This window comes from Nestor notabilis, unplaced genomic scaffold (assembly GCF_000696875.1).
Source record: "Nestor notabilis isolate BGI_N333 unplaced genomic scaffold, ASM69687v1 scaffold6476, whole genome shotgun sequence".
Taxonomy (NCBI): Eukaryota; Metazoa; Chordata; class Aves; order Psittaciformes; family Psittacidae; genus Nestor; species Nestor notabilis.
In genome coordinates, this window is record NW_009933218.1 from 41,921 (window position 1) to 62,293 (window position 20,373).

Sequence of the window (20,373 nt, forward strand, 5' to 3'; positions counted from 1 at the left end):
CTGAGGGTGGAAATGGTTTGTGTGGGGCTGCTGGTTAAGCTCACAAGTAGTGGAATATGAAAACAAGCAAACAAGGTTCTTTGAACAGATACCTGTGGATGTGGCAAACCTGAGACCTGGCTCTGGTGCAGAGAAAACCCTACATTAATTGCCAAAAGACTAAGCATGATTTTGAGTTCAGGAGAAAGTCCATTTCCTGAACATTCCTCCTCATTCCTTCTAGGCAGAACCATCATCCTCTCAACCCATCACATGGATGAGGCAGACATCCTTGGAGACAGAGTAGCCATCATATCCCAAGGGAAACTCTTCTGCTCAGGTTCTCCTGTATTCCTAAAGAACTGCTTTGGGTCTGGCTTCTATCTCACTCTCGTTCGCAAGATGAAAACCACCAAAACTGGAAGGGCTTCAGTAAGTGTGTGGCTCCCTCCGTGCACATGGCATGTGAAAAATGCTTACACACAGTCATGCACTGCACCAAGGTAGAAAGCAGTTAAGTACTGCTTGAGGTTCTGTACAAAACTGACTTCCAAATGAAGAAAGCAATGAGAAAATAGATACAAATGTATTATAAATATATAAATATACAGACAGACAGACAGGTGAAAATAATAGGTGGACAGAAAGCCCTCTGCGGTCTGTAATTCACTCTCATCAGTTAAGTGTGTCTAAACTTTTACCAGTCAAGTTGCCTTTGTCCTTTCAGCAGCCTGGCCTAGTGGAAGGTATGCCTGCCTGTGGCAGGGGGGTTGGAACTAGATGATCTATAAGGTTCCTTACAACCCAAACCATTCCATGATTTTATGATCGTGTCTTTCTAATGCTTGCTTTTGCAGTACACTAGGTGTAAACAAGATGTTGTCTAGTAACTAGCTCAGACACCAGAGAGTCTACATTTATCCATAGCTAAACCAGCCTTGCAGAGCCTGAAATAGGGATCTGGATTATTTCTCTTGTTAGTAGTGCTTCCAGTCTCAGTAACAACATGATTTGTATGCTCATGGCCACTGCTGACCACATTTCCCCAGGTTTTTTGCATGCAATTTAGAACTGACAGATATGCTTTGTGCAAGTGGATTTATGTTTTCTGCATTGCTGAATCCAGTCCTCAGATGACTTTCAGTATAAGATGTTCAAGATGCTCCAGATATGACCAATTTTTCACTGACTCCACCTTCAAAGGCTGACAGCTCTTACTTACAGCCTGTTTTGCATGTATCTGAAGCACTTTCATCTTTGTATCTGTCGCTTGTCCATGCTAGTCACTTTGCAGCTGTGGATCTCAGTGCTCCTGCTCCTGCTCTAGCTGTGCACACAGGGACAAAGAAGGAGCTCCAGAGCAGGAACTGGATGGTAAGAAGTGGGATGGTTTGGCATTCCAACAGATAGTTCTGTCTCCTGTTAAGCTGCAATCTCATTCTGCAAATCAATGCTTCAGATGTCCACTTCTTCAGTGCTTGTGTCTAACATCTGTATTGCATTGTAACATGAATTTGATAAAGCTTCTTTGTGGCTTTGCTTCCTATTGCCCCCTTTTGATGTACACGTGGTCTCAGGTACAGATGATGAACTGGAAGTTTGTGTGCTTTAGAAGTATAGGCTGAGGTTTGAACCAGTCTGCACCAAAATGTGTCATTTGTTCATGAAAACTGAAGCGTATCTTAGAGCAAAGGAAACTGACTTTCTCAGACAAAGGTTGTTTTGACTTTTCTACATAATAGAAGAACTTAAGTAGATATTGCTGAAGATTTGATTGTGCTTTCTTAGCAAACCTGAAATAGTTTCCTGCTACATAGTTCCAGAGCATAATTAGCAACATAGCTCAGCCTAGTACAGAATTAACTGAGATAATCTAAGTTATGCAATAGAGCAGTCCCCATTTATATAGTGCAAACAACAGCTTTTGAAGTCATGCTTAGCATGGTTAAATATTCATTCTTTGAAGACTGTTTTTAATTTTCACAGGAGATCTGAATGAGCTCGCAGAAGTCATTCATCATCACGTCCCAGAAGCAAAATTAATTGAAAGCATTGGTCAGGAGCTAGTTTACCTTCTGCCCAGTAAACACTTTAAGCAGCGATCTTACGCCAGTCTCTTCAGAGAGCTGGAGGAAACACTGGATGACCTGGGACTCAGCAGTTTTGGAGTCTCAGACACACCACTTGAAGAGGTAACAGACCTCTGATACCTGCTGATCTTACCATCAGTCCCCAGAATGTTTTCTGAGACAGTTCCTGTTCTTAAACATGTAATTCCTAATACCCTCTTCAAAACCTACTCACATATGCTGTGGCACATTCATGAAGTCTTTGGAATAGGCGTAGAGAAAGGATCCAAGCATCACCTCGTGCTAGCCTCGTGAAGCATGACTCATTAGCCTGAAATCTGTCTGTGTATCTTAGCTTGTTCCTTCCTTTATTTTCTGAGATATTTCATAAGAGACCTCTGGTTGTGCAATAGGCAGGATTCCTGCAAAGCTGTCTGGTTTTTTTTCTTTTACATTAAATGATGAGGTATAGTGCTCCAGAAATCAGGTTATTGTACCTGTTCCATTCCTAACCAGGAGATGTATTTGTCTATGGCAGGTTTTCCTAAAGGTCACAGCAGAAGCTGAACCTGGAATGCAGAAAGCAGGTAAAGATCCATGAATTAGTACTTGATAAACTTTTCCTGGGACTGCCAGGTAAAGAGGAACCTCAGAACTTTTAGTCTCTGTATGGTGTTCTTGCCAAAACAAATTTGGTCAGCAAATACCTGTTTTTAGGGCCTGACATGATGCCTGAGAAATAAGATGAAGTCAGCAGAAAGACTTTTGTTTAGATTGGATGAGATTCTTAACTGTGTAAGTAAAGGGAGTGTCAAGGCCCTAGGTGTCAATGGTTTTAGTAGTTTTATAGAAAGTACTTGACCATTAGTCCATAAGCTGACCATGAGTCCAGAAACTACGTACATGGTTAACTTGTTCATCCTGCTGAGTAAGAAGAGTGTTAACCTGTATGATGCCACTAGATACAGCCACAGTGCAACAGTCGTAATTAAAGCGATCTGGTGATGTGATATATACAGTTGGTAAACTCTGGAGCTAAGATGTCTGTGCTACCTTCATGTATGAAAGATAAAGTGTGTTCTCTGCCCCTTTTCATCTTAACCTAGGAGACGCTCAAGAAAATGGTTCTACTCTTGGCAAAACTTCTAGTGAGAACAAAGCAGCTGAACAAACCACACTGAAAACCAATGCCCCTTCTCGAATGCCAGCAGGCATAGCAGGAGACCAAAATGAAGGCAAAGGGTCCCGACAGTATAAAGGTTTTCAGCTTGTACTTCAGCAGATCAAAGCACTGCTCATCAAACGGTTCCACCACGCTTCCCGCAGCCATAAGGACTTCCTAGCCCAGGTACTGGCTGACTTCTGCTGTTCTTGACTCCCTCACAACGTTCTAAATGCTGTATTTCCCAGCATTGTCTCTGTGCAAAGCAACAGGGGTATTTATTGCAAATGGGTAACAATGTCCCTCACTGTTCTGATTATGACTCCAACTGTTCTGCCTCCTATTCTGTTTCTTTCTGCCTAGAGTCTATCACCCACACCAAGTTCATGATTCAATCACTACTAGCCTGGCATTTTATTTTTAACATAATACAGTTCTCTCACAAACAGACTCTTAACTGAAAGCAATGGAGATTAAATGTTTGGTGTGCAGGAGATAAACCAGATCTGATCTGCGTGCTCACACTGTCCCTCCTTTATTTACATATATTATGAGGTCTGTATAGTGTCACTCTACAACATGTATCTAATAACCTGGTGTGATGTTTTCATGTTCCCTGCAGATTGTTCTCCCAGCTAGTTTTGTGTTGCTGTCTTTAATACTTACAGTCATTATTCCTCCATTTGGAGAATATCCTGCCTTAACCTTACACCCTTGGATCTATGGACAACAGTTTACTTTCTTCAGGTGAGAGGAATCATAGAGTAAAAGTACATCTGTCAATGCATCCTTTCCTCCCTAGCTTTTAGGATTATGGGGCCCTGTCTTAGTGGGCTTTTCTCACTCTATGTGGTATAAAAAAGGATTTAAAATAGCATGAAATTGGTGCAAGTGGAGAATACAGCTGCGTGTATGTCAAACTAAGAGTGCTTCAAATATCTTGCTATCTTTGGTACTCTCCTCTTCCTACCTGAACTCATTACCTCAGCACTTACAAAGTTACATATCCTGGCTAACAGGAGACCCAGGGCAGTAAGAAATCTGACTTTCTGATATGCCATAGAACTACTATAATCATAATCTTAAAGAACAATGAGATTCAAGCCTATCTGCTGACCTGTGGTAGATTTATTTATAGTTAGGACAGTATTTGGGCAAAGTTATGGAAACGAGATGAAAGCAGAGACTCTTAGGTTTTATTAGTGCTGCTCTTAGAAGCTTCTTCCCACACATTATTCTTTGGCTGGGTCTGAATTTGGGTTTTTTGGTCTACCAGCACTTTGTCTCCTTTCATTCTTCATAGAAGCTTCAGCTCTGTTCTTTCGAAGTCCCCGCACAACTCCTCTGTGCTCTCCTGAACACTTGTTTCACCTTCACTTCCACGCATTCCGAAGCTGAACTTGCACCAAGTCACAACAGGTGCAATGCAGAGGAAATTTATAAACCAAGTTTAAAGTCCTAGACTAGATCCCAACTAGCAGAAAGCAGCAAAACTGAAGGCAGTAATTCTGAAGCTTTTTCCTTGAGTTTCATACCGAAAATTCACATGAAACTTTAATTCAATGTATACATTGAAGTGTGGGAACAGAGTTTGATATTCATGCTTGTGTAACACTTGGCAGTAGTGACATTCTGTAGTCTGGTGTTATTTTGCTGGTTGCAGTCACTTCACTATTAGCAGCGTTGTCTCTTTGGCCTCAGCAAATGAGAATGCAGAATGTTTCTCATCTTCTGATTACTGACTGTGATGGGGCTGAGAGGGTAGAAATTCAAGCCTTTTTGGAGACTGTTGGTATCAGTCTATGTCAGAAGTCAGGCTTTAATATTAGGAGCAAAGGACCATTGCTTTAGCCTGTTCATTATCTTGGAAGGCTCTGGGGTTTTGCATGAAGAAATAAACCAACTGAATCAGCAGCATTTGGAGGGTGCAGTTGGTTCTGCCATATGGGTGCCCTTCACCAGTTGCTATGTGTCTTCCAGTGCAATGGTTTGAAAAACATTTCTATAGAGAAAGTCCTGTGTTCTTCCCTCAGCAATGAGCGTCCTGGCAGTGAGCAGATGGTCTCCCTCACTGATGCTTTCTTGAATAAACCAGGATTTGGAAATCGCTGCATGAAGAATGAGCCTCTTCCGTAAGTTGCTGGCTAACCTGTCTGGAACAAGATTCTAGCAGGGTATTACTACAGGTTCTTGAGTAGTGAAACAAGAATGAATTGGCTTGGCTTTTCACTACAGCCAATGCTTCAGGTATACTGTTGGCAATACTATCTAGTATTGGGTCAAAAGTAACAAGCAAATGACAAGATGACAATGCCACTGGATTAAAAATGATTCCCAGTGCTCAATATAACTGGCTGGAAAGCAGCTCATGTAGCCTTCTATTGAGAATTACGCAGCCTTAAAATTTAGGTCAGTAGGTCATACTCAAATCTTTACAGCTTCCCTGACACTTTCCACACGTGAGTCCTCTCAGGTTCTTCCTGTTGCCATTGGTGTGTTTGGAAGCAATAGCTTCAGCAATTTTGTGAGCTCTCATGAACTGTATCCCTGCACAGCTTAAAGAGTATTCTCCACACAGGAACTACCCATGCAACAATATGCCAACTGCCTGGAACACACCCGCTGTTCATCCCAACCTAAGCAGCCTCCTGCTGAGCCACAAGTGGAGCCCAGACAATCCATCACCTTCCTGCAAGTGCAGCACTCACAAGAAACTCACTATGCTGCCAGAATGCCCTGCAGGTGCAGGAGGCCTCCCCCCACCACAGGTTGGGTCCTTGTGCTGTAAATCTCTGTAGAAAACTTTCATGGCAAGTGCTGGGAAAGGGATAAGTATGGAAGTACCTTGCCATGCCAATAGGCATGGAAGGAATGGAGTATGTTTTCTTAACAGAGCAAGAGTTGCTGGGATTTGGAATTCAGTTTCAGAGGTATTGGGAAAGCTTGCACGTTTCAATGAAATGTGATCACTGTTTTCATCTCAATTGCAACTTTTTCATCTAGAAGAAAATCACAAAAATTTAACCATTTTATCAAATAATTTAAAAAAAAAATTGTTTTTTGTCTCAAAGAAAATTCTATTGAGAAGATTGCCTTTCTTTAAAGGAGGGAGAAAGAGGAGAGGAAGGAAAGAAAACGTCATGGTTTTGAAAACCATGGAATGGGGTCAGCACATTAAACACGGAAAATTAACGTTGAGTCAACCCCAAATGATAATTTTTTGCATGCCTTGGTTCTAGTCCTAGAAAGTTAGTTCTCAGCGAGCAAAACAAATATCTAAAGGGGCTGGAGCACCTCCCATATGGAGACAGGCTGAGAACATTGGGGCTGTTCAGCCTGGAGAAGAGAAGCTGCTGGAGACCTCAGAGCAGCTTCCAGTGTCTGAAAGGGGCTACAGGGATGCTGGAGAGGGACTCTGCATCAGGGACTGTAGTGATAGGACAAGGGGTGATGGGTTCAAACTGAAACAGGGGAAGTTCAGGTTAGATCTAAGGCAGAAGCTCTTCCCTGCAAGGGTGGTGAGGCCCTGGAATGGGTTGTCCAAGGAAGTTGTGGCTGCCACATCCCTGGCAGTGTTCAAAGCCAGGTTGGACACAGGGGCTTGGAGCAACCTGCTCTGGTGGAAGGTGTCCCTGCCCATGGCAGGGGGTTGGAACTGGATGATCTTAAAGTCCTTTCCAATCCAAACCATTCTATGATGCTGTGATTCTGTATTTGTATGCATGTGCATGAAGATGACTCATTTAATACCACTGGCGCTGTATGGAGAAGAGATGAGAGGTACCTACCTGCTCCTATCAATGAATAATCTTAGTAGTACCCTTTATAAAATGTGTTTGCTTTTTTTGAAGAGCAAAGGAAAATCATAGCCTGTTGGTGTTTACATTCTCTAGGTGTTTTCTAGCAAGTTAAAGAAAGCAGAACAGGAGGCACTGCCAGAGGAATAGCTCACTCATTTAATGCCTCAACTTTACTATTCTCTTTGCCAGGCTGCACACATTAGCCAAATGACTAAAATAATTCTAGTTTTAATACTGATGTCACAAGTTTCTGAATCCAAATCTCTTAAAAGATACTGATCTGGCTTGCTTTGGTTTCTCTGCTGCTATTCACAAAACAACAAAGCAAACTTGGTTTAAATATCTGAAGTATTCCTGCCTAAAAAGCAAAAAAAAATAAATTATTCACAGCATCCCAGGTTATTTCTGATTTCCAAGTAATCCTTGTCCAGTCAACAGCCAAAGATGAATTTTGGTAAGTGCATGCTAGTGTATTTAAGAAGGAAATTTAGTCTAGAGCTTCAAATTCCAATAGGATACAAAACTAATTTTTTGCTTGTTTATGGGGATTCTACTAATCTAAGGGAAATGTGTTGATTATAATATTGTCCTGACAACTTGGCAGGTTATGATAATTTTGCGTAACTTGTCAGGAAGAAACCGTTCACATTTGAGTCTCCAGGGAAGCAACAGTATGTAAATAATTGGGAAGGATGTCTGAGCATAGACAGCTCATTCAGTAGAGGAACTATGAGGATGCTACCCCTCTGTATTGTCTAGAAGCTAAGGAGCTGTAATGATCTTCTGTATCCTCCAGTACTGCCTCTCTGTGGACAAATGGAAGAACTTCTGGAAAGTTCATTAGAGTTTCTAGGTCATTTCAGGTTGCAAACTTTGCCTTCTGAAACTGCCCAAGAACCTTTTACAGTATATTCTACCTTGGGATAAACTCAGCAAGTTTGAAGTCTTGCATTTCACAGTGACCCTGTATTTGCAAAAGCCTCCCAAAGGCATCATTTTCATTTGACATCATTTTCAGTAAAAATAAAAAGAGAGTAATCTTCATTCAAAGTATCTACCGTGGTATTGAAGGTGAAGTTTCCATGTTAATTTTTACTTCAATTTGTCAAATCATAGAAAACCACCTTATCTTCACTGGGACCTCAATTTATTTTGAAAAGCTTCCTTCTGTCGCAGTGAAAAAATAGCTCTGAGCAACCTTGACCTTTGTTGCAAATAACTTGGGCCAAGTTTCAGAGTAAAGTGAACTGTTTTGTGTCATCCCTCGCAGACTTCTGTGATTTCATGATTTCTTTTGAAATCTTGGGAAAGTAAAGATGTTTGGGCTAGAAAGTAAATGGCCTGCTCCGTTCCACTGGTACTATGAACCTGAGCAATTCCTCTGGACCAAAGCTACTTTTGCTTTTTTCCTGACAAACACTTGATAGCTTTAGAGACTGTAAAGTTTCCTGTGATTGATGAGGTTTTCTTTTCTTGTCAGAGAGTGCAACACAGCACAGAAATTCTTCAAGATCTGACCCACAGAAATATTTCAGATTTTCTGGTGAAAACATACCCCACTTTGATAAAAGGGAGGTAGGGATGAATCTTTGTTTTTCACATGTGGTATTTTGTACCTGGCCATGAAATTCTCATTTAATGATAACATGGGTACCTGATTTGCCACAGGATTGTGTAGACTCGAGCATCATGTCCATATCCCTAATGTAAGACTAGAGATGCTCATTTTAGGGGAGTTAAATTGTTTTACTTATACCTATTTTTATAAGCAGGTACTCTTTTATAGGCAGACCTAAGTTCTGATGTTGGTGGGATGTTGATGTTAATGGTAACTCTGTCAGTGGTGAGAAAACTGGTGCCTGTGCACAGCATGGAGAACTGTCTTGCAGAGATACTGGTTTGTGTCCCTCAAGAACTGTAGCCATGACAGCATGACTATCTGCCTGAGTGAATTATCACTTGCTTCCCAAAAGCGTTTAAGAGCCAAAGGATAATGTTAGATCCATCTGTCCTACTGATAGCTCTTCACTTGCATGGTCATTAGCTGTACTGTTATTTCTGATTCAGGCCTTCCTACCTTTTCAATTCCCAGCAAAGTCCTTGAAATTCCCATTATACTAGCTACGTGCTGGCTGCCTTTGACTGATTCCTCTTAGCATATGTCATAATTGCTTTAGATAGATCTTTTAAAATCAATTCATTATGGATTTAGGATAGAACCAGTATGTGTCACTTCCAAAATCTTTTTCTTATCTCTGTATAAGCTAGAGATGAATCATGTCAGAAAACAAACCAAACCGCTGGAAGGAATACCAAAAATCCTGACAACCCCACAACTCACAGTTATCACATTCATTTAAAAAGAAAGCAGATAAAAGAAATTAAAAAAAGGGGGGGGAGGAGAGGAGGGAGGGAAAGGCTGTCTAGGGGAAACTGGAGATCTGCAAAACACTTGAATTCACCTTTAATTTCCATTTAAGCCTGACAATACCATTGACTGGTTCTGTGCATTAAGAGATGGGATTGTGTTTGTCTGTTTCAGCTTGAAGAGCAAATACTGGGTCAATGAGCAAAGGTAAGAAACCAATTCACAGATTATAGCGGTAAATAAAGGAACAATGGATTTCTGTTTAACCTGGAGCCTCCCAATGTTTCTCTGAATGGAGAGGGGGAATTGTGGCAGATAGTATAGAACAAAGATGGCTTCAGTGGGAAATGGGGTGGGGGTCAGCAAGGGTTTTATAAAGACAAGGAGTTACGTTTATTTGGACTAAACCCAGAAGGATGAAGGCCAGAGGCACACAATGGAACAATCACAGTTTTACTACCTCAGCAGTCAGATTAATGGGATCTGAGTGATGAAAAGTTAGAATACAATAATGCATACATTGTGACAGTGCTCTGACGCAGCTCTTTCACAGAGCAGCAGGAAAATATGAACCCTTAAAAGAAAAGACCAGGGGAAGATGAAACCTGGGCACCAGACTATCAGGTACTGAAGTGACAACCACAACTCCTCATCCCTGCTCTGAACATGTGCAGTGGTTATAAACCAGATTCCACTAGTGCCCCACACTTATGCAGAGACATCAGCCAGCCATGGTGTGATGTCTACACTGTAGCTACTAAGCTTAGGAAGATGACTGATTAGCCTGAAGAACATACTCAGTTTTTCAGCAGCAGGAGTTCACTTCAAAGGTAGCAGCTGGATGACTGGCTTCCATCACAGAATATCTGCTTGTTCATGTGCAAGCATTACTTTATATGGGATTAGATTATGGTTCATCTCATATAATAGTATTTATTATTATGGAGTGTTGGCTGGCACCAGCACTGGTGAATACCTGCTCCTCTCAGGGCAACTGAAATTTTAACTGAGGTCCATGCTGTCCTTAGTCGTCCATGCTGGCTAAACACTTACATGCCAATTATCTTGACTTAAAGATTTTGCACTGTGTAAATAACTGTTTGCTCCAAATCTTCTATCTAAGTAATTTTTTCAGGATCTTGACATGGACGCTCAGGAAGTGATAGAAAGTCTATTATTTATAAGCCCTAAAAAGACCTAACACAACTTGTTAGAAAAAGAGTGAAGATTGCTATACATGAATTATATGATGTATAGAAAACAAACTTACATTAATTGAGTTTTTAGTACTTCTATCAAAGTACAGAGTTTTGGGTATGTGGTACAAGTGACTGATGATCCTGTTCTCTTTGTTAGATATGGAGGGATTTCTATAGGAGGAAAGCTCCCAGTCCTTCACGTTTCTGGAGATCAAGTTGTCAATTTTTTAAGTGATCTTGGCCGAATGATGAACATCACAGGAGTAAGCAAGATTTCCTTTGGTTTTATTGTCCCCTTGCTAAAGAATTGTTATGAAGCTGAAGACCTGCAGTGCTGGATTTCACCAGGCAGCTGAGCTTTAACCTTCTTTATTTTAGGGACATACTTCACTGGCTGCTGCTAAAGAAATGACTAATTTCCTTAAATACATGGAAACTGAAGATAATATTAAGGTATTTTACTGGGAGCAGTCTGCTAGCTCCCATTCTTTCTTGACATAGACTTCAACTTGTGAGAATATTGCTAGTTGCATTCTCAGGTGCAACCACAGCTGAAATACTATTATGGAGATGAGATACATTGTTAATGCAAATTTATTTCTAATCTGAGAGATTTTAACCATGTTCTTAGTAGCTCTGGCTGTCCCAAATACTGCTGAGTAGGACACATTCTGCTAAATTTTCAAATGTAGTTCCGCAAAATCCCTTGAGAGTGGTTGTCCAACCCTTTTAAAAGCATAGTATGTGAGCTCCTCCTGCTGGATTGTGCCTGGGAGCTATGAATTCCTGGTCCTGGATTCCTCCCTGCTGACAATGCCCACCAAAGTAGATAAAAGACAGCCAAGTTTTTTCCTGCAGCTCAGGGTTATTAATGAAGGGTTCTTAAATGAATCTCTGCTTTCTGACTCTTTCAGGTGTGGTTTAACAATAAAGGCTGGCATGCTATGGTTAGTTTCCTTAATGTAGCCAATAATGCAATCCTTCGAGCTAACCTGCGGACTGGCCAAGCCCCTGAAGAATTTGGGATCACTGCTGTAAACCATCCTCTGAACCTCACTAAGGAGCAACTCTCTGAAGTCACTGTGTAAGTCTGCCTGTGCTCTGCTGCTGGCTCTACCCCTCCCTCTCCTGGCAGCTTCCTACCTCTAGCGTACTCATACTCTGTGGAGAAAGAGTTCAGTTGGCAGAACCTGGAGGCCTTTCCCTGGAGTTTTATTCTAATCAAGATTTACATATACATTCTATTCTATTCTGACTCATTATATTCCTGTAAGAGTTCATTCCCATCCTATGTAGGAGCTATGACCACTGGTTGTACATGATTACACATATATGTTGATTCCCAAGCACAAAGATTCTGAAGTCTCTGTTCATGCACTAAAGCCAGTAGATCTACTTGTGAAATGACACAGAGATCATAATCAAGAAAGGAATCAGCAATTGTCCTTAATTTGGCTACAGGTAGGCAGTAGTCAACAATCTCTGCCTTGGTGCTAAGGACAGCACATAGGTAGATTTTCAATGGCATGTAGTAGGGCTAGTGTATTCCAGAATCTAAAAGCCATTGATTTCTTGAAAAAGACACCCATAAGAAGACATGGCTCCCATTCATGGTTCCTGTTAAGTTCAGAATTCAGTGAAACTGAAAACTCCTGCCTTAATACAGAGGTAAGATCTGTGCTTCCTCTCACGGTCTGCAACATGCCTCTCTGAGTCCCCCTTTTCCCAGCTCCCAGGCCTTTGACTACTGTGCCTTAATGTCTAGTCTGAGACATGCCATACAGGAAAGGCTTTCAAACTGATACATGTATAGGAGCTGAATTGTTCCCAGAGAATGAAAGCAAGTAAAAAATCAGGGAATAGTGCCACCATCATCTGTATTTGTTAGCCGCAGTCCCCAACATCGTTACTCATTAGCTATAGCCTCCAGCACAACTTGGGAAAATACAGCAGCACATTTTGAAACAGGAAAAGTCTTCTGCTTACAAAATAGCTTTGCTACTTCTAGGTCTTAAAATTCCTTCCAGATTCCCCAATTGTTAATATAGTGTTGCATTGTATCCATTCCCTTGCTCACAGTCCCTTCTTGTGCTGTTCTAGGCTGACCACTTCAGTGGATGCTGTTGTTGCCATCTGTGTGATTTTTGCCATGTCCTTTATACCAGCCAGTTTTGTTTTATATCTGATTCAAGAGCGTGTAACACAAGCCAAGCATCTGCAGTTTGTCAGTGGTGTGAGCCCTGCAATCTACTGGCTAACCAACTTCATGTGGGACATAGTGAGTAACTGCTGGTCTGGTTTCATAGTCTGCAATTATTCCTGGGTTTGCATGAACTGGGAACTAACTGGTGAATTGAGTGAAGGTGATTCCAAGCATTGCAAAGCAGGATAAGGATTTGACCTCCTAACTAATTACAGATGTAAAAATTAAGTCAGGTGCACAATTCATTATTCAACAAATGAAGCTTAAACTGTGGTAATCTTAAGGTTTCCAATCATTACAACTGAACGTACAATAAAGCACAACTTACCAGAGCAGAGGAAAGCCCAGTTACCTGATGCTAGTCATTCCTGCCCTCTAGAAGAACCATAGCATGTTTCAAGATGCTCAAGAAATCTAGGTGGGGGAGATTCACAGCCTGCTGGAACAGTACCTGGAGGCCAGACAAAATACTCTGGGGTGTCTAGGATGACGTAGATGTATTCATGTGTTATGAACACTGTGTTGTTGCAAAAGGATTTAGACCCCAGACCCACTCTTGCTTAGTCAGGGCTCAGTTACCCTCCCATTACACTTCAGGCCGCTTTGTCACAAAGGAGCAGATTCTTTGCCTGGATAAGACACAGCAAGGGGCTTGTTTTCTAGCCATGCCTTCTCAACAAAGAGAGTGGCCAAGGGCTATGCAATAAGAAAAGCATGAACATATAATTGAGAAAATGAAAAGGAAAAAAATTGAAAAGCCCCAAACTGCATGGGCTTCAGAAGGTGCTCTTTCAGGAGAAGGCGAAGCACAGCATTCATTTAGTAAATGAGGGAAAAGAAGCAGGTCTCTGAGTTCTTGTCCCCCGCTGTCACAGCAGCCTCCCAGCAGCTTGGCAGGAATTCTGCTGGCTGTGGCCCTTGACAGCGTGATGCAAAGGTATTTGTTGGTGTTAGCAGTTCTGTGAAACACTCCTTTCTGCATGAGGAGCTCTATGCATTGCAGTAGAGGGGCACTCAGAGAAATCTAGGAGAGCAGTGGCCAAGCACACTCACTTCAGCTTCTTCCCGGGAATGTGGCTCAAGTAACCAGCCTTTCCCCTCCTACACAGCCTTTGCATCAGCAGAAACTGCACTTCCCTTACGTACCCACAGCCTCTTTCTGCGGGCAGCTTGCCAATAGGACCATGAAATAGTTGGCTCCCAAACCATAATCTAAGAAACAACAATTATATGTTATATTTTTGATGAACAGTCTGATAAAAGATGTCTCAGAAAAATGCAGAACGCTGCCAAGGACCCATTGGTCCAAAAGCTTGAGTGCGACTGGTCTAGCCCATAAATTCTGCTATTCCTCAATACAAAATCCTTTTGGAATAATGTGTAGAATCTGGATATGGTTGCAGACCTTCTCAGGCCTTAAACACTGATCTTCACCCTCTCATGTGGCAGGTGAATTATGCACTGAGTGCTGGAATGGTTGTGGTTATATTCGCTGGCTTCAACAAGAAAGCATACACTTCACCAACTAACCTCCCTGTGCTTGTTGCCCTGCTGCTTCTGTACGGGTGAGTGTTCAGTGTTACTCCTACATATGGGGCCCTGTATTCCACATGGAAATGATTTCATGTTGTTGAGCTCAGTACTTAGTGAAATCCAGCTTTAAAGAATAAAACTGAGTGGGTATGATACAGGTTAGAACTGGATTCTGTCCCCGCTCCAAGACGTTTACACACTGTCTGGCCACATGCTGCGAAGGAGACTTTTTTTTGTCACTGACTTATGTTTTAAGCATTAAATGTGATCCTTACAGGAAAATATATTTGTTTGGTTTGCTGCTTTCTGCGTACATTGTGTAGGAATTCAGTGGTTGTTCATTCATCTCACTGACAGCCAATACTAAAATATCTTTCAGCTTTTGACCCAATGGCAAAGAACACTGAGTAGTCAAAGCTTCTTTTGACTTCAAATGAGCATTTTGTTAGCAAAATAACATTTTATAAGGCTGACTGAAATTCACTTTCTCTCATTTAATTAATGATCATATCCTTTGATCTATAAAATCATAGTCCTGGTAGCCCTGCAGCTAGTGTGGTCTAGGCAAAATGATCAACCAGGTTTATTTCTAGAGTTAAAGAGAAAGATGAAACTTTCCACATCCTCCTTATGTGTATTACAAATTAAGCCTAAGAGGGAACAGTTCTTTTCAGGACAGACTACCTTTAATTTTCTGAAGATTTTGTGTTCTTTGAATGAAAATCCTGAGAAAATGTAAAGCATGATCATCATTTAATCTCTGAAAATACCCAGTTCACAATGTTCTTTTGGTTTAATTTTTCACTCTCTCTTTTTAAAGTGCAATAATAGTGGTATCTTTAACAAGTTGTCTGCGGCTCTGTATATTCTTTCAAATACAGTAATGGCTGTATATTCATGGCTGTGTGGATGGACATTTAAAATGTATTTGCATTTTTTAACACATCTACCAAGATGCAATATATATAATCACAAGGCAGTGACTTCAGTGATCATTTCATAATATGCTCCTCAGAAAAACACAAAGGCAGGTAAATTCATAGAATCATCTGCTAGCCCTTGTACCCAGCTGCAGTCACAGGGGGAAACTTAGGATGATTCTTTCTGAACGTGTTGTATTGTCCTGTTAAGCAACCCAGGTTGTTGTTCCTGAATTCTTCCTGGTTGGACTAACTGTTGCTAAGCACTGTAAATTTATTCCAGAGGAATACTCCTTTTGCATTGCTGCATGTGCATCTGCTGTGTCCCAGAAATCACAGCACATGAAGCTCCACATCAGGAGTAGGGAAATAAAATTGTGTAGGAGTTAAAGAACACCAAAATTCACAGAGTTTCTGACTTGGGCAGTTCCAAAAGCTGGGGAATATCTAGCAAAGTAGTACATCATGTGTGCTTTCTCTAGCATTTCTTTATTTCTCCCTCCTGGGGTACAATCCAGTCAGATGTGCAAGGATAACTGGGTGATAATAAGCTTGCTGGTGTTCAGTTTTCTTAGTTCTAGCAGTTTCTATTGCCCTGCATTTTAACAGCAAAAAAGACCAAGCAGAAAAAGCTTTTTGTCTAGCAACTAGGGCAAGAATGCTGCGGTGGCATCTCTGGTGGGTCACACCATTTCATTACACTTGGGTTGAGACAAAACTCAACTTTGTGTTCTCATCAAGTCAACTGACAGGAGGATACTGATAAGCTGTTGTCATAGTTTTTCTGTCTTTTGCATGCAGATGGGCAGTAATTCCCATGATGTACCCTGCTTCTTCTTTCTTCAATGTCCCTAGCACTGCTTATGTTGCATTATCTTGTATTAATCTCTTTGTGGGGATCAACAGCAGTGCTATTACATTCATCCTGGAGTTATTTGAAAACAACCCGGTAAGTAATGTTTTTGTTAACAGCTGGTTTTACAGAGCTGTGCAAAGCGTGTCCAAGCATAACCATCTCTAACAGTAACTGTCTTTCTTTACCTTCCCATGTTTTCTGGCAATAAATGAGTGGGCAACTTGCTGAATAGCTGCAGGACAGATGAGCAGAATAACCCAGAGAAGTGACTCAGGGCAGTTGGTGTCTTGGGCTACACACACAAGTGACATTGAGTGTTTTTCATCTCTATGAGCAAAATTTTGTACACTATCACAGGTGGGGAGGAAGGGACATGGCACTTTGTGTTTGCTTCCACAGCTTGGGTTGTGCAGGAAGGTGTAGATGGTCGAAAATCATGGAGTCACCTCTAAGCAAGGAAAGACACTCCTGCAAGTTATTACGTTAGAGGAGATGTTCTGCTTATAGTAACGTTTAGAGATTTGCCCAAAAATGGTTTAACACCACCAGGAAGGTGACAGAAAACACAAGAATAGACAGAATACAGTGAGTGCCAAAATTAGTTCTTAGGCTAAGATCAGTATCTTGTATGAACTACTACACCTCTGCAGTTGCTGATACTCTCGCCACTGTGATTGACACCCTTTCTACATCTGACAGCAATCCAATTAGGTATCATTACATGTGACAGTGTGTTTTCAAACACCATGGGCTGATCAAGCATTGTAATTTGCCAGAAAGGAGAAACAGATTTTGTTTAAGTTCATGGATTCAAGGGCCAGATTTACAATACTTTGTCTCTAGTGTTCCTGATTTCTGAGCCATGCTTCTTGATAGCATAGGGCTCAACCTAATGCCATTCGGTCTGTGGGACAGCAGGACGCTATTGTTACCTCTGGGAGTAAGTCTCTGTGGCAGACATTGTGTCTCCAGAGGGAGATTTGGTGTTGGTGCAGCTAGGCTGCTACTAGCACAGTGTTTTGGGTATCTCCACATTGCACCAAAGCCTAAGTTTGGGTGTAACTGGATAAATGCTCTGTTTCCTTTGTTGTAAGAACACAGAACATCCAGTTTCTCTGACATGACAAAGAACTTTTCACTCATGTCGTTATGTTTTCTAGTTTTAACTGCTTGTTGTGTTGTTTCTCTGTCTTATAGTCTTTATTGAAGTTTAATAAAACATTGAAAAATGTGCTGATGGTCTTCCCACATTTTTGCCTGGGCCGCGGACTCATTGACTTGGCTGTGAACCAAGCTGTAACTGAAGTATATGCTAGGTTTGGTAAGTAAAGCCAGAAAGCAACAAGTTTTATCAGCATCACAAGTCCTGGCCATGGATGGGATGGTTGGAAGTGTTATCTTGGAAAACTCGTGGCTGTTTCTGAAATACTCCCATTTCACATAATCAGGTGGATGATGAATATGGAAGTTCAACCTCTTTGAAGGAATCACAGCTTCTCATACAGCTGCCAGAACTCTACAGCCCAGCCACTTGTCTGTACTGGAAATGAACCCATTTGTTCAATGTCAAACTCCAGTGTATTTTTGTCATTTGTTCTACAATCCTTACACATTACAGGAGGGTTTAGTATTTCATTTCATTTGAATGCTTAGGTGGCCTTCTTGTTAATTCTTAAAGTGGCTTCTGCTCTTTAAATGCATCCTCTTGGGATATGGCTGTCTTTGCTATCAGACAACTTCTTGTTAGAAGAGTAGTTATATAGCAGATCTCAGCTGGTTTGGTTCAGAAAAGGTGTGTCTTTCACATAATTCATGCAAATTTCTTGTTAGGATATCCAAATTAGTGCGTATTCAGAGAGCTTGTATTCATTTTTACTCCCATGCAGCAGCCGAGCTGGAAATGTATCTTCTTAAGAATCTTTGTAAGACACTGGAAAATGAAGACATTGCCTGATCATGATCACATAAAGTAGAGATTTTCATCATAAAACCACTATGATTATTCCTTTTGTTCTGAGGAGCAGTGGGGGTTTTTCAGCAGTATTTCATCTTGCTTTCTGGTGCTCTTTCTCCAAAGGTGAGGAACATGTTTCCAATCCTTTTCAGTGGGACTTTGTTGGAAAGAACCTGGTTGCCATGGCTGTTCAAGGGGTTGCATTCTTCTTTCTGAACCTGCTTATGCAGCACCATTTGTTCTCCACGAGATGGTATGTCTGAAAGCCTGTATTAATGTTCCTTTATTAACAGTGTATCTTTGTTACTCTCTATGTCCCTTTTTTCTTTTTTCTTTCTTTTTCTCTGAATTGATCAGCTTTTCTTTTTCCTGTTTACTGACCTGAATTCATCCTGATTTGTTGATATACTGGTCCAGGAAAGCATTAAAAAATTTATATTGTCTCAATAGGCTTTAGGAACATGTTATTAAAGAAATGAGTTTTCTTGAATTAAGATTTTAGTGTCATTTTTTTAGATTAAGACACTGTAATAGTGAGATTACAGACTGACTTGGAAAGTTTGTCATGTCATAAGTACGGGCATGAGGAACTAGCTTGACAGCCCAGGGCAGGAATTCTAGTCAATGGGATAGGACAGTTGCTGTCTGGACCCTATGCAAGCTTCCCCTCTGCTTTACAAATGTGCCTCTGTCTCAAGGAAAGCAGCTACTTTCCAGGTGTGAGTGGGTCATTCACTCCTAATTGTACATTTAGAATATCTTGCAATACAGTTATAAAATACTGGCTTACAGGGAGGTCTACTCAAAAGATCTGCAGAAGGACTATCATTAGCTGCTAAAGAGCAGCCAAAGAGCCAAAGCTGTGGCTGAGGGTCAGGTTATGTCATGTCAGTGACTGACAAGGCATGCTCTTTTGAGCAAGCCATTTCCTCCCTTTCAGTATTTAGAGATTAACTTTCAAAGGTCAGGGATTCTCCCAACAGTAGGAATGCTCCAGCCAGTGTCACATTGGGAAGTTTCAACCTCACTGCTTCCACTAGTCACATTTTTAGCAATTGGTCAGCTATTGTTTCCCACTTATTCTAACTGCATGCAGGGCAACTCGTTGTTTCTGCTGTCAGGTTTGCTGAGACTGTCATGTCACCTATTACTGATGAAGATGAGGATGTTGCAGAAGAAAGAAAAAGAATTATGAATGGAGGGAACAAAACAGATATCTTACAATTACAAGAACTGACCAAGGTAATTGAGAAGAATGAAACAAATTAGTCTAGCGTCAATTTATTCTTTCAGAATGTATTTCAGCTGTGGATTCAGTGGTATTGTTTTCAAAATCAACCTTATGCCTTAGAAAACAAGGTTTGATTGGGGTTTGGGTTTTTTTACCTCACATTGTCTGACATGACTGGTACCTGTTACATGTCTGCTCCTACTACTAGTCTTTCCTTCTGCAGTGCTGTTTTTTCCAAAGGTGAGTTTCAATCTCAAGTTAACTATTTGGTTGCTTTCATGTTGAGGGCTATAGCTGTTGCTAATTTATCTTCTTTTCAGAGATTGAAGGCATCTGAGTTATGCTATGAGAATGCATGCAAGCTTGAACTACAGAAATACAAAGATTACACACACTGCTGGGTTCTCATGAATAGAGAACTGGAGTATCATTCTTTCCAGACTATCTTGCTGTATTGTTCCACTTTGGTTTGATACATCCTTTGCCCTAGCAAAACATCAGGTCTGTCTTCTAGTGCTAAAGATATGAAGTAAAAGGCTGCATGCAGAAAATGAAGAATTTTTAGGGGTCATAACACATTTATTGTAAATAAATGTCTTTCTAGAATGCCTACTTTTAATTTTTATATACTTGGTTCTAAAGTTGCCTCATCCCAGTAGCATTAAACTAAACATTTCAGAATATTTTCTTTGCTGTAGATGTCTTTAAATAGGATTTTTCTGGTTTTTTTCCTATCAATTTAGATTTATGCAGGAAGGCACAAGCCTGCAGTGGACAGACTCTGTGTTGGCATCCGTCCCGGAGAGGTAGGTTGTTCAATAACACTGATTACATTCCACGGATCAGATCAGATTTATGCTCCTGCTGATCTGAAATGGAAATACTAAAGAATGTGATAAATTTTGTAATCTAGTGCTTTGGTCTTTTGGGAGTGAATGGTGCTGGCAAAACAACAACGTTCAAAATGCTGACTGGAGATACTGATGTGACATCTGGCAATGCTGTAGTGGCTGGCAGTAGGTAAGTACTTCAATAAAACCAACTGTGACAGTCCATTTACCGCAGTAGAAGTGCCCAGATCATTGTCTTAATGACCTAG

At 41.0% G+C, this 20,373-nt stretch overlaps 1 protein-coding gene across 1 annotated transcript in view; it reads left to right on the plus strand.

Moving 5' to 3' along the window:
- Positions 1-20,373, plus strand: part of ABCA4 (ATP-binding cassette, sub-family A (ABC1), member 4) — a gene marked incomplete at its 5' end in the record, with an annotated part of 67,056 nt that overhangs the window by 41,617 nt on the left and 5,066 nt on the right. Inside the window, 21 exons of the mRNA XM_010016762.1 lie at positions 210-411; positions 1,263-1,353; positions 1,966-2,171; positions 2,587-2,635; positions 3,155-3,396; positions 3,833-3,957; positions 5,244-5,342; positions 5,789-5,978; positions 8,491-8,585; positions 9,553-9,585; positions 10,735-10,840; positions 10,956-11,030; positions 11,492-11,661; positions 12,678-12,855; positions 14,230-14,345; positions 16,035-16,182; positions 17,287-17,410; positions 18,167-18,296; positions 19,165-19,285; positions 20,018-20,080; positions 20,188-20,294. Coding sequence (XP_010015064.1) covers positions 210-411; positions 1,263-1,353; positions 1,966-2,171; positions 2,587-2,635; positions 3,155-3,396; positions 3,833-3,957; positions 5,244-5,342; positions 5,789-5,978; positions 8,491-8,585; positions 9,553-9,585; positions 10,735-10,840; positions 10,956-11,030; positions 11,492-11,661; positions 12,678-12,855; positions 14,230-14,345; positions 16,035-16,182; positions 17,287-17,410; positions 18,167-18,296; positions 19,165-19,285; positions 20,018-20,080; positions 20,188-20,294 — 2,670 coding nt within the window. The remainder of the gene's footprint in view (positions 1-209; positions 412-1,262; positions 1,354-1,965; positions 2,172-2,586; positions 2,636-3,154; positions 3,397-3,832; positions 3,958-5,243; positions 5,343-5,788; positions 5,979-8,490; positions 8,586-9,552; positions 9,586-10,734; positions 10,841-10,955; positions 11,031-11,491; positions 11,662-12,677; positions 12,856-14,229; positions 14,346-16,034; positions 16,183-17,286; positions 17,411-18,166; positions 18,297-19,164; positions 19,286-20,017; positions 20,081-20,187; positions 20,295-20,373) is intronic.